Here is a 13,396-nt window from a genome sequence, read left to right as displayed (position 1 = left end):
GGCAAACAAAAAGGAGGAGAGATGGACTGAGGTGGGGGCAGGAAGAGATAATTAATTCAGGTTTGGACAGACTGACTGAGATGCAGACACATGTCATACATATGACAGGCAGATTAAAGCTGAATTTAAGAGTAAAGTTAGGAATCAGGGTTACTTATGTATATCTAAGAAATCACGTGTACAAAGACGACAGCTGAGCTTATAGAAAAGATGTGACTGCTGAAGAAGAATACAGAGAGAAAAGAGTACGATCCAGATTCCCCGGTAGTGCCTACGTTGAGTGGTTTTGCCAAAAAAGGAAAGTTCCAAAGGAATCCACAAAGCAATGAACAGAAAAGTCGGAAAGATGTATGTTGCTGGAATGCCCTGAAAGCCAAGAAAGGGGTATGTTTTAAAAAGGGGTCAGTCAACAGTTACAGGAAAATTCAATCAAATAAGGATTAAGAGGCCACTGGGTGGTAGTTATGTCATTGGTGGTGTAAGTGAAAGTAATGTCATTAGAGATGCCGCTCCCACTACTGCGAAGTGATAGTAAGTGAAACATAAGCAGGCAGAAGACTCTTTAAGAAAGGATGGATGTGACAATAGAGATGAGAAAGAAATCAGAAGGAAAACTAAGGTTGTGGGAAGGTTGAATTTGAGATTAAGGGATACCAGGTATGGTTCCACTTTGAAATTCTTCAGCAAACTGTGTTTTCTCAGAATCAATGTACTACTAAGGTGAATAAGGTGAAAAATTAAGAGTCCTCCTGTTATGAAAGCTTTTAAAGCAAAAAGCAACAGAATTTTCTCAAAAAGGCATGTTCTTTTTCCTAGGCAGAGACAAACACTTACAAATTTTAATTTCCACAATGAATAAAATACTTAGATTCAGTAACTTTTTGGAAACTAAAATACTGTAAACTACAGAGATATTAAAATGAATTACTAGCTTTTAAGATTTGCTCTAAATAGTGGAAAGACAAGGTGCTGAGAAACAGAAAAATCTGAACTTGAGCCCTACATCTGACTCTCTTAATTGAAGCAAATTACCCAACCTACTTGTGATTTGAATTATACTATGAAGGAGCTGAATTACATGGCTTTCCAAGATACTTCCAAGTCCTAAAATTCTGATTCTCTAACTTTAAATCATATATTAAAAGTTCTCAGAAAGCCAAATGTCATTATCTTATGAAAGCTGATGAGACCAAAAAGGGCAGAGATGGTATCTAATTAGTACAGCAATGGCTTACTTGGATTGCATGTTGAACCAACTGGACTCTCCCATCTTTGAGGTGAATCAAACTCACCCCCATCTTCTTCAAGATTTCTAAATGTTCAGGGTTAGTGGCCATGAAATCTCTGGCTCTCAGAGGGGGTTTAGCTCCACTCCTGAAACTCTCCTCTCTGCTAAAAGTAATTATAGGCAAGGCTTAAAAAACTACAAATCAGAACTGGGGAAAAACCTAAGACAAAAATAATTTTAGATACTCGCAAAATTGCTAGTTTTAGAACTAGTGAAACTGGAAAAACTGGAAACAGCTGTTTTCCCATATATAACTTAGGTTATATAGCTCTCAAATATATTTTACAGTTACCAAAACATGTATATTATCTACAAGTCTATATTAGTAGACAGCCTTATAACTATCTGAAAGTACAGAACAGATTGGCTTAGGGATTTGTTATTATTGATTTCTTCCTTGAAAAACAGGGTTTTCTCCCAATATTTTAAAAGCAAAACAGTACTTCTATCTGTGAATAATAACACTCACTTAAAAGAAATTTTTTTAAATTTCTTATTGATGGCCTTTCTAATGTAAGTGTTTGGGAAAAAATGAACTCATTAAGCCAAAAAATAAGTATTTCATCAAAAAATAAAATAAAAAACTATATTTTCACTACAAAGAAACTATAGATTAAAGGAAAAATATTTTCTACATATACAATACTTTCTACATATACATGTGGAAGTACTTGATGAAACTATTCTGTGTAAAAATGAACTACAGAAGTTAAAGACTATTATATGCCACCCACTGACTACTAATACTTAGTTCATTAAAATAATCACCATAATAAATTTCCATAATAAAAGTTTCCATAATAAAATTTCCAAAGTAATAAAGACATTACTGCAGAATAAACTTTGTCATCTAACCTTACCAATGAATAATTTTTAATTAGTGATAACTACATACTTCAATATGTTTTTGGTCTAAGTGAACGTCTTCTTGGCTGTTATATGTTCCTTACACTCTCTGTCATTTACTAACAATTAACTTTGTTATTAACAAATACAAAATAATACATCTTACACTCTGATGATGCCTCTAGGACAGCTCTTATCCACCACATTTTTCAAGGGTTCACGAATGCTCTGAGCATACAATGGGTCATTAGGGAAGAGAATCTGAGTGTTTGGACAAGTCCAATCAAAATTACTGTCATCCAGTTCTGTATATTCTGAGGTCTACAATATAAAACAATGTTACATAAGTAAAAATAATTATTTTACTTAACCTTACAGCTTATTCAAATGAAACATTAAGTGAAATCTAAGTGTATATAGGATAAAAATATAATAAAACAAAACAAGAATACAATAAGTATTAAGTGTATACAGGATAAAGCTATAATAAAAGAAAACAAAATAAAATATCAAATGTACTTTTCCTCTTACCATACACATATTTATTGAATTCTATTCATGGATTACTTTTCACTTGGAAAAATAAACACATAAAAGAGAATAAGACATTTAATTAAAAAACATAACCTACTGTATTCTTCTTAGAGATGCTTTGATTTGTAGTAGAGAGCCAAAGAGGTAACAGATGAGCTTCTGTTGTAAAGATGTAATCTTCTATGTCAAAAATAATGTCTTCTTTATCCGCAAATAACAGGTAAAGATACTTAAACATCTCAGCCAAGAAGAAAGAATCCATTCTAAAATAAAAGGTCACAAATAAATCTACGAACATAAAAATATTCCATGACAACGATCTGAAACAGACAGAGAGTCAAGGTCAATAAACATGTCTATACCAATTTAGATGTCCAAAGTACTATAGAATCTATCTATTCCCCAGTGGTAGTAGTCTTGACTCCAAGCATATTCCAAGGGAATGAAAAAGACCAGAGGGGCTGCCTACCACATAGGTATACTAAATCTCGTCAATAGTACCGACAAGATTTTCCTGTTGGCCTTCCAATGAAGGAGAGTTTTCCATTTCTTCTACAGAAAACCAACAGCAGGGAGGTAATGCAGATAAACTTTACTACTGAGAGTCATACAAGAATTCAATTAATATTAAACTGGATAAAGTAACATAATTTTGATGGAGTTCATTATGTAGCATTTAAGTGATAAACAAGAAGGCTTTAAAGGTAAAGTAAATCACTTACAAAAAATTACATGAAAAAAGTACAACACAAAATCACAGGGACTATGATTATAACTTTGTAAATATTTAAATACCTGTCAAGAAGGGAATACAGAAGAAACAAGGGATAAAAACATACATGACTTTATAAATTATTTAATGTTATAATGTTTTAATAAACATTTTAAAGAAAAGCTTTAATAAAATTAAAAGTGGCAAAAAAAGAGCACAGTTGTTAGATGGAGTTATGGTAACATGGAATTTATTACATTTACTACCTCCCAAAGCATCCTAGGTTTTGGCAGTAATACCTTGTTATTTACTGGACAGACTACATAGTTTCACACCTCCAGCCAAGCACAAGTCCTGGCACACAGTAGGCACTCAATAAACATTTACTAAATCAAAAGCAAGTTTTAACAGTATTACTAAAGAATGAACTAGAGACGCAATGGAACATAGAGGTAAAGAAACGGGCTTTGGAAATAGAAAAGACTTTCCACTGACTAGCTGTTTAATCATGAGGATATTATATAAGGACTGTAAGCTTCAGTTTATTCTTCTGGAAAGGACATAATAATAATACATGCCTAACACTGGGGTAAAGACTAAATGAGATACTACAGATCCATTATTTAGCATAGCACCTGGCATAGGTAGGAGCTCAAAAACAGAGCTATCATTATTTTTACTATACATCAATGATGTTTTGGAACTTCCAACAACTCACCTGTAATGTTTCAAAAGTTTTTTAAACATTTTGTTTGTTAATCTTTTCAGAATAGATAAAACACTTCCTGTCAACCTGCAATATATTTATGATAATTTAACTTTTTCTGGGGGATAGATATTATCATGAGCAAATGCTAGCTTGAGAACTGTAGACTGATGAGCAGGGTGTTGATTTTTGGCGAATTCTAGAACTTATTATGAAACAGATGATTTGCAAACACTTAGAATAGAGAAATGGTAAGATCACTACAGTTTGAGTTGGGTAAAGCTAGCAAACTGGGTATCATATCATATAATCTAATTTGTATTAAAAAACCATAAGCATATTATACACAAATGCAAACACATATACAATAAAACTGTCTAGAAGACTGTTTATCAAATTGCCAACAGTGGTTATCTTAGGGTGCGCAAGTAGGGAAGTGTCTTACGAAAGATTTTCGTGTTCTTTTTGCCATTTATATTCTTTCAGTGATCATTAAGGAACATACAAATATTTCCATTTTGAAAATTGTGTGTGTGTATGCTAGTGAGCCAGCAGACAGCACTGATAGATCTGTAAGGGAATAAGCAACCAGACGCAAAAAGCTTGTAACATGAAAGCCCTCAAGTGTCACACCATAAGGTACACTAGTCATGGTCCTAACCAGAGTTCTTCCCCAACAATTTAGATGGAAATTTTTTTAGGTATTCCTATCTAAACTGCAGGTCAGGGGCGCCTGGGTGGCTCAGTCATTAAGCGTCTGCCTTCAGCTCAGGTCATGATCCCAGGGTCCTGGGATCAAGCCCCACATTGGGCTCCCTGTTCAGCGGGAAGCCTGCTTCTCCCTCTCCCACTCCCCCTGCTTGTATCCCCTCTCTCGCTGTGTCTCTGTCTGTCAAATAAATAAAATCTTTAAAAAAAAAAATAAACTGCAGATCACTGAAAACATAATTTAGGTAGTACGTCAGATGACTGGGATGAGATTCAAACTCTCTTTTAGGTCTAGAAACACACAGGCACACACACAAAACCCAACAAAATCAAATTTTGCTGAGCTAAGGATAAAGTTCTAAGTTTACACTAAAAAAAAACCAAAAAAAGAAATCATTGCTCAAAAGCAGGACGGAGAATACCCATTTGTCAGCAGGCCACAATTAAGTAACTGAAGTCAACTGGCCACAAGTTCACTGTGAGTTGAATGTAATAAAGCTGCTAAAAAATTTAAAGCACATCTAGTAACACAGAATGATGAAGATTAGTAGTTCTCAACCTTTTGCTGGGCCAAATGCAGGAGATACAATGCTGCCAGGAGAAACAGTGAGTTGATGAAGCAGTGATCCTCAATTGGATAGAGGGTGTAAACCCACCAGCCGCTCAGAAAATTAGCAACCTCACAACTGTTCTTGAACAGTGATGTTTTGCCAGGCACATCTTGAGTATGGTTAATTCTGGACATGATATTTTAAGAGATACTCTATATATTGGAATATAATCAGATTGGGGCAAAGGCAGTGGTAAACAGTCTAGAAACAATGTCACAAGGAATATTTGATAGGGAAAAATAGAAGAATGCTAAACTTAGAAAACTGGAACTCTCTAAATAGAGTAACTCATACCTTCCTCTTTAATTCCTCAACCTGTTACTTTTTTTTTTTTTTTACTACAGCACAAATTACATAGTTGTAATTATTTCTTTACACACCTATCTTCTTCACTAACTACAAGTCAAGGGAGGGCAGGAACAGGTTCTAATTTCCCTTTCCATCCCCATACCTAAGTGCAGTGCCTGGCATACAGTAGGTGCTTAATTATTGTTCCTTGCATGAGTTGCCCGAATACCGTTGTGTTCAAGAGCCAATGTGCCTTGATAAGAATTCTGTTAACCTTACTAATTGTGTGACCTTAGGTGAGTTCCCCAACCTTTCTGTGCCTTGGCTTCTTCATGTATACAATGAAGATTAAAATAGAGATTACACTTCAGAGGGTTGTTAAGATCAAATGAATTAAAGCAGAGGCTTACCTAAAAGAGTGTCCAGAATGTAAGAGGTAGTCAATAAATGTTAAAAATAAATACACAGCCTATCTGCTTTCACTTGTTGCTGGCATCTGCATGCCTACTTCCAAAAACCTATCCATTTCTCATCAGCTATGATCAGGGAAGTAGGTCTCAAGTCTCATTAACTATTATCTAAATACTCTCAAGTGAAGGACTAAGGGACAACTCTGAGTAGATGATGAGAGCTGTGTCTCACCTGCCTCTAGTCCCTCTGCCTGAAATTCCTTTCACTACTTTTTTCTCATCCTTGCTCATCCTTTAAGATACAGAAGCCTCCAGAAACCTTCCAGGGATTGTCATATCTTAATCTTTAATATGTTTCATGGCACATATACAATGTTGTAACACCTATTTACCTGCCTATTCTCAGTGATTCAAAGATGGAAAAGACATGTCTTCTATCCTTAATCCTCAAAACCTAGTATAACACTGGCACATAAAATACTTCATAAACACCTGTGGAATGAATATTTGGCAACCAAATAAACAAACGTTAGTGTTCATTAGAGATGTGTTCCTAGGTTCTGGATGGTTAAAATACTCAGATAAGTAATCCTAGAATAACTGTATTGTTAGTGAATATCATAGTAACCTAAGTTTGCTTTTTATAGCTTGAGTATTTCATGCCATCCACATCAATCCAGTATCTGATGAAAGAGAAATTACCAATGGTCTTTCTTCCCCAGCCTTCCAAACCAGCAACAGAGTAAGAATACACACATTAAACAAGATATGCTTTGAGGAATTCCTGACTCAACACAAATCATAATCCAGATCATCTGTCACTGTCTCCACAATTTCTAACATTGTACATAATATAAAAACTATTAACACAGAACCCCCTCCCCCGTTCCTAATACTAATACCAAGGTTCTGATATTTAACATTCATTTATTCATCTACTTAAAAATCATTTGAGCACCTACTATATGCCAGGCACTATGATAAAAATACAAACTGTTCAAACAATTTTAAATGAGCCTATTCAAGAGTTTAAAAAATAAACACAATGAACGTTTTGCATCTTCAAGAACCTTTTGTAAAAGCATTAAGCTTATCTGAATTCTAACTAAGAGTTGTATTTTGTGTTGTTTCCGAGTTACCCTGAGGAAAGGGGATGTTAGGAATTGTTTTACCTGTCCTCATGACTTCCAGTACGAACATCCTTCATGGCAGCAAATCCGCAAGGCACTCTAGCATATTTATTTAAATTTTCAATAAGTGTTTTCCCTACTTCAAGGTAGTAAGGATCTCCTGTAGCCTATTAAAAAGGAGAATATATGTATACATATATATAGCTTATATATTACCATATACCCACTCATTTATCAGCTATTTATTGAGTACCTACTAGGTGCTTAGGCATTGTATCAGGCACTGGAGCACGTTACACAGAACTTAGCTCTGAAAATCAGCCAGGGATCTGCTTTATGGAATTTCTTAAACACACAACTGGAAAGCTGTCCAACTATGTACCTCAGCCCTTTGATAAAATTTTTAATACCCAGAAAGGTAACAGACATGCTTTAGAAAGCAGCTCTAGAATATAACACTTCTCTTTTTAGAAATGTTTATGTAAATATTTTGAAAAGACACAAACTTAGATGTCAATTCTTCTCTCTTTCAATAATTATGGACTAGATGAATGAAAACTGTAACATATCCAACCATTATAACATTAAACAAAGACTTTGAAAACCCAATTACTATTATAAGGTGGTGAGATATCCAACAGAGAATGGGGACTAAACAGCAAAAAGAGAGGTAAAATAGCTTACTTTATACAAGAAGTAGGTACTTTCTGCAAATTCTGGTCTTAAAGGATGTTGAGCCCAATGTACCCTGAAATCTGTGGTGAATGCCTAGACAAAACAACATATAAATAGGTATAGAGATGTGATTTAAAAAATAAACAAGTGGTTCTAGAGTATATAGTAGTTAGAGAGTAAGTTAGATCATAAAAAAGTTAAAAATTAAAATACTGGTAACAATTTTCTTCTATAAAATGAAAATTTTCATTGCTTAAAATCACAATTCATTTTTGTTAAGGTGCTATTTTTACCAATTAAATGTGATTATTTTTGTAAAAGATCATTTTGGCTATTAGGAAGCTTAGAGAAAACTATGAAACTCAGTAATGCCACTAGATGGGTCTTTGTGTTTTCTTCTTTTTCCTTATCTCCATTTTTTCCTCTTAATTATTAAGTCCCTCGTTCTCATATTTCTATTTTAGCATTTTAGCATATGCTTTCTTTTATAACACCCTCAAATCCTCTGCACAGTGAGACAAGGCATTATTTAAAAATAAAACTAGTTTCACTTGAAATAATTCACTAACAGAGCCAACTGGTTTAAAAAAAAAAATTAAAACCCAAAACCTTTATGGGAACCAAATAAAACTTCATCTGTGATAAGATGTATTTAGTTGAACCTCGGTTTATTCTGAGTGAATATGAACTTTCTATAATGCACAGTCCTACTTACCTGAAGTCTAATAAAACTATACTTTCTAAAACAAACACTTTAGGAAGCGATCTAAATTGGTGGAATGCTTAGGTATCTCACAGAGTGTAGTGAATAAGCAGGGACAGAACACATACATTAATTTGGAAATTTTTAATGGTACATTTCTGGAAAGCCAAAATGTGTGCTGTTAAGATTTTGCCATATCTAGCCAGCAAGAATATTTATTACTAATATATAAAAACTAGGCAGTCTATGTGATCAGGAAGAGTGTATGTTCAATGTATATCATTTTCATAAAATAATCTTTAGAAAATAAAGAGTAAAAAAGTCTCTCTAGCTGGTGGGTATACATAAAAGTTAGAATGAAACAATATGTATGTAATGGCATAGATTAGAAAAGGCTGAGAAATACTAATTTGGGATTTTTTTTTTTTTTTACATAAAAGGTCAGCATTACCTTAGACTTTTCTTAATACATGAGAAAAAGGAAAAACATATGCAGTAGTGTATACACCAAAAACAAATTAATTAAACTATTTAACCAGGAAAAAAACAAATAAAAAAGAATAAACCGGGGCACCTGGGTGGCTCAGTCGGTTAAGTGTCTGCCTTTGGCTTAGGTCATGATCCCAGGCTTCTGGGATCGAGCCCCACATCGGGGTCCCTGCTCAAGTGGGAAGCCTGCTTCTCCCTCCTAAACTCCTCCTGCTTGTGTTCCTGCTCTCGCTATCTCTCTCTCTGTCAAATAAATAAATAAAATCTTAAAAAAAAAAAAAAGAATAAACCAATCCTGAAGATAACATTTGCTGTCTTTAAATCAGCAACTTATAGTATATGTAAATTAGAATTCCAAAGATGATTTGCTTACCTCTGGTAGGAAATTATGTTTTTTAATCACCTGATATAACATTTCATGAGTTTCAATAGCAGGTCTAATATCTCCCTTTAAGACCTAAAATTCAACAATAACAACAAAATTACCTAATAAAATATGAGTTGATTTTATCTAGAGTCATTATATAAACAGAAAAATGTACATTAATAAATTTTAAAATGTGACTCCATTTTGATAATTCAATTTTAGAGATCACATACGCACTTAATTGTTCTACGTTAATATTAAAAAAGTACAGGTTTTTTTGGTTTTTTTACCTGCAAACCTGGAAAAAAGGCGAGCAAAGCATCCATCCACGTTCGAGCATTCAGCATTGGCTTGTGGATATGCACATCAAGTAGAAGAGGTGGCTGGCTAATGTACCTCATGATGGCATCGTAGTGCTAGAAGATCACAATATATGTTCATGAAAGTAGATGAAAAAAGATGTATTATTCTAAAAACTGTAATTAAGTCGCACTGTGAAGAAAGTAAACCTGAATTTATATATAAATTTATTATTAGTTAACTATGTAAATATTTAAATTATTCTATATGGAAATCTTTCTAAAATATATTATATATAGTCCCCTGTGTTAATTTTGATGCAGAATATTAAAGACTGTAATTAATATAGGATCTTCTGAGGGGGGGATCCTGTTGCTGTCTTGTGGGACTGGCCCATGGTTGTGGCCAAAGGATGCTCTTATGCCCTCTTGAAATATAGTTACAGGCTTCTGTATTATAGAATTAGTTGCGTTTTCTCCTGTGTATAGGAAGTTTGGTCCCTTCTCAGCTAATGTAATACTCTAGTGCTCACTACTCAAATTCATGCATCTAATCATTGTTACCACTCTTATAGTCTGCTACATCTGTCTTTTATGTTCTTAAAAACTCTTTTTCCCCTTCTTTTATCTTCTTCTAGATATTTCTCAGGTTTGACAACAGGTTGAGCTGTTAGTCAATCCATGATAATGAGCCAACAACAAAAAAAAAAAACCTGTCCTCGTTCACCTCAAGAAAATCTTGTTATAATCTAATAAACAATATGTGATCATGTTTTTTAAAGTATTCAAATGGCAACTTATTAGGTCTCTTATTGGTTTTTTCCTAACTCACCTATTCTTTAATAACTTATTATCTGTTAGATGTTAAGGCACTGTTCTAACACTTCACATGCACTAGCTTATTTAATCCTTCCAATAACTCTATGAATAATACTAGTATTCCCATTTTGTGGATAAGGAACAGAGTCAAATAGTGTAAAGTTACTTGCCCAAAGTCACAAAACCAGTGGTACACCAGGATTTAAACCCAAGCAGGACAACTCCCATACTTTAGCCACTATTCCATATTGTCTCACAGTAATGTGGGTGAACTGATAGATGCACAAAGAAATTATAAATGATTTCAAAAAGAATACAGTGATATAGCTGATGAGTTTGCTGTACTGATTTCAATTTGCTTCAATTACAAAGGCAATCCAATCAGGTTCAATAATCCTCCCCCTTCTCCCCTAAAAATATGCCTGCGGTTCTGACCCAGACTTAAAGAGGTATAGACCTGCTTTTGAAATGAATACTCACTAGTTTCTCTAAATCTCCAAAGCCCTGCATGCTTGGTGTGATCAAGGACTAGTCCAAACTTCCAAGATTTCAACAAGAATTGGAATCCAAAGGAGAAAGACAACTAGTAAATTTATTATAATAAATTCTCTTCCTTGTATAAAAGATTAGGTAAACTCAAATCTACCTATTTTATGACTTACTGGCAGAACTTAAAAACTTCTGATAAGAGATGAAAATAAAACTACTTTGTAAACTAATTTTTGGAATGTATGTAGCTTTGTCCTATCCCTGTCCAACATCATCAGGGAATACTGACAAAAAACCATTTTTTAACATTTTAACATTTTTAACATTTTAAAAAGATTATTTCTCAGACTGTTACTCAGATAATTCAGTTTCTATCAAAATCTGGCACTCAAATAAAATTGGCTCTAAAGTTAATATAAAATTAGATCAACTTACTGTATTAAATCTTTCCAGAAAACTGTCATCTCCAAGCAAGACATAGGCTTTCAATAGATATTCATAATATGAATCAATCCCTGCTCCAACTCCACTATCTATGGAAAAAATACATATAAATGTGATTCTTTATTAAACAAGTCTTAAAAACTCTTGACAGAGCACAAGTGAGGGTATTAGTACACTAAGAATAAAACATTAGTCTAAACATGGAATTGTTTAAAGTAAAAATTCAACATTTATAGAAATATTAACCCTACTATATGAATAACAATGGTTCCTTGCTGATGTTTGTATATTTACAAAAGAAGAATCGTACTTGCAAAATTGGTTATGTAAGTCTTATTTAAAAGTAGGAGATACTAGTTTTAAGAAGTTTTTCAAAGCTCATTTTCTCAGTGAGGAACTCCAAAAAGGAAACATTAGAGAGGACTATTATGCATTTTTTTAAACACTTAGATCCTTAATCAGTAAGACATCAATCTTTAAAGTTAGAGTAGATATGAAATCAAGACTGCTGCTGTTTGGAGATGCCAATTTTAATTGCTGCAACTAACATGGGTGTTGGCTTCTTCCTCCAAGATCATCACTGAAGACCAAAGAAAGAAACTAAGGCAGGGCAGGTTGGGGAGAGGGTGGCTTTGGCCTGGAGCGGAAGGCAGCCAGACACGATTAGGAAAGAATCAAATAGGAGGGAAACTGCTAGAGCTTTGCTCTTGCTTCTCCCCAACCACTATCTTAAGACACATCTCCTCCTACACTTGCTACAACTCAGGTCTGTGTTCCAGGTCTCCTCAGGAGTAAAATCAGGGCAGCACTAAAATCCTGCATAAGGAATTGAATAAAAAAGGTGGGACCTAATTTTAGACATTCTTACCCCATAATTCCTGAGGTTGGTGAGTTTACAATTTAAATTATAATTACAATTACAATCTGAGAAATCCCTATACCCAGGGAACATTCAGCATCAATTAAATCAGGATCTCCTGGGGTCCAAGCATTGTTATTTTTAAAAAAATTTGTTAGAATTCATCCCTAAGATCACTGGGGATGATAGGGATTGGAATCTGACCTTCCCACAGAGTAGGTGAAAAAGGAACATAAACTTATAGGCCAAAAAACATGACAGGACTTTCTAAAAATAAAAAGAATGTGCTGGAATAAGAATTTATCAGAACGGGGCGCCTGGGTGGCTCAGTTGGTTAAGCGACTGTCTTCAGCTCAGGTCATGATCCTGGAGTCCCGGGATTGAGTCCCACATCGGCTCCGTGCTCAGCGGGGAGTCTGTTTCTCCCTCTGACCCTCCCCCCTCTCGTGCTCTCTCTCTCATTCTCTCTCAAATAAATAAAATCTTTAAAAAAAAAAAAAGAATTTATCAGAAGAAGAAATAATAGAACAGGCACACTTATTTTAAATTATTTAATTTTTTTTTAAAGATTTTATTTATTTATTTGACAGAGACACACACAGAGAGAGGGAACACAAGCAGGGGGAGTGGGAGAGGGAGAAGCAGGCTTCCCACTGAGCAGGGAGCCCAATATTGGCAGGGCTCAATCCTAGGACCCTGGGACCATGACCTGAGCCAAAGGCAGACGCTTAACGACTGAGCCAACTCAGGCGCCCCTTAAATTATTTAATTTTAAAATTAGCCTTATAGACATACTAAAGATAGGGAAGATATTAACAATATAAAATAAGAAGAAAAAAAATGTTTAAGTAAGCTCTACACCCTACATGGGGATGGAACTCATGCTCTACCAATTGAGCCAGCCAGGCACCCCACGAAGAAAAATTTTTAACCAGGCAGAAATACATGGAATAAAAAATATAACAGTTAGGTAACAAAACAGATGGGATATATAGCAGAAAGGATACAACTGAGGAACA

General features: G+C 34.4%; 1 protein-coding gene across 3 annotated transcripts in view; it reads right to left on the bottom strand.

The window, feature by feature from the left end:
- The window catches only part of EDEM3 (ER degradation enhancing alpha-mannosidase like protein 3), a 69,831-nt gene that overhangs the window by 17,977 nt on the left and 38,458 nt on the right, over nt 1-13,396 (bottom strand). For 2 of the 3 annotated variants that reach the window (XR_014146451.1, XM_081824721.1), the window contains exons 9-16: nt 11,510-11,607; nt 9,758-9,883; nt 9,474-9,557; nt 7,918-8,001; nt 7,276-7,400; nt 2,766-2,931; nt 2,301-2,455; nt 1,236-1,392 (exon numbers count right to left, since the gene is read on the bottom strand). Coding sequence is in view for 2 of the 3 variants with exons in the window: in XM_081824721.1 (XP_081680847.1) it covers nt 1,236-1,392; nt 2,301-2,455; nt 2,766-2,931; nt 7,276-7,400; nt 7,918-8,001; nt 9,474-9,557; nt 9,758-9,883; nt 11,510-11,607 (995 nt within the window). In the remaining variant the exon portion in view is untranslated. The remainder of the gene's footprint in view (nt 1-1,235; nt 1,393-2,300; nt 2,456-2,765; nt 2,932-7,275; nt 7,401-7,917; nt 8,002-9,473; nt 9,558-9,757; nt 9,884-11,509; nt 11,608-13,396) is intronic. The other variant, XM_006732904.3, reaches the window with a different exon arrangement.

This window comes from Leptonychotes weddellii, chromosome 6 (genome assembly GCF_054177405.1).
Source record: "Leptonychotes weddellii isolate Sample4059 chromosome 6, ASM5417740v2, whole genome shotgun sequence".
NCBI classification, from domain to species: domain Eukaryota; kingdom Metazoa; phylum Chordata; class Mammalia; order Carnivora; family Phocidae; genus Leptonychotes; species Leptonychotes weddellii.
This window is presented reverse-complemented; position numbering and strand designations above follow the sequence as displayed.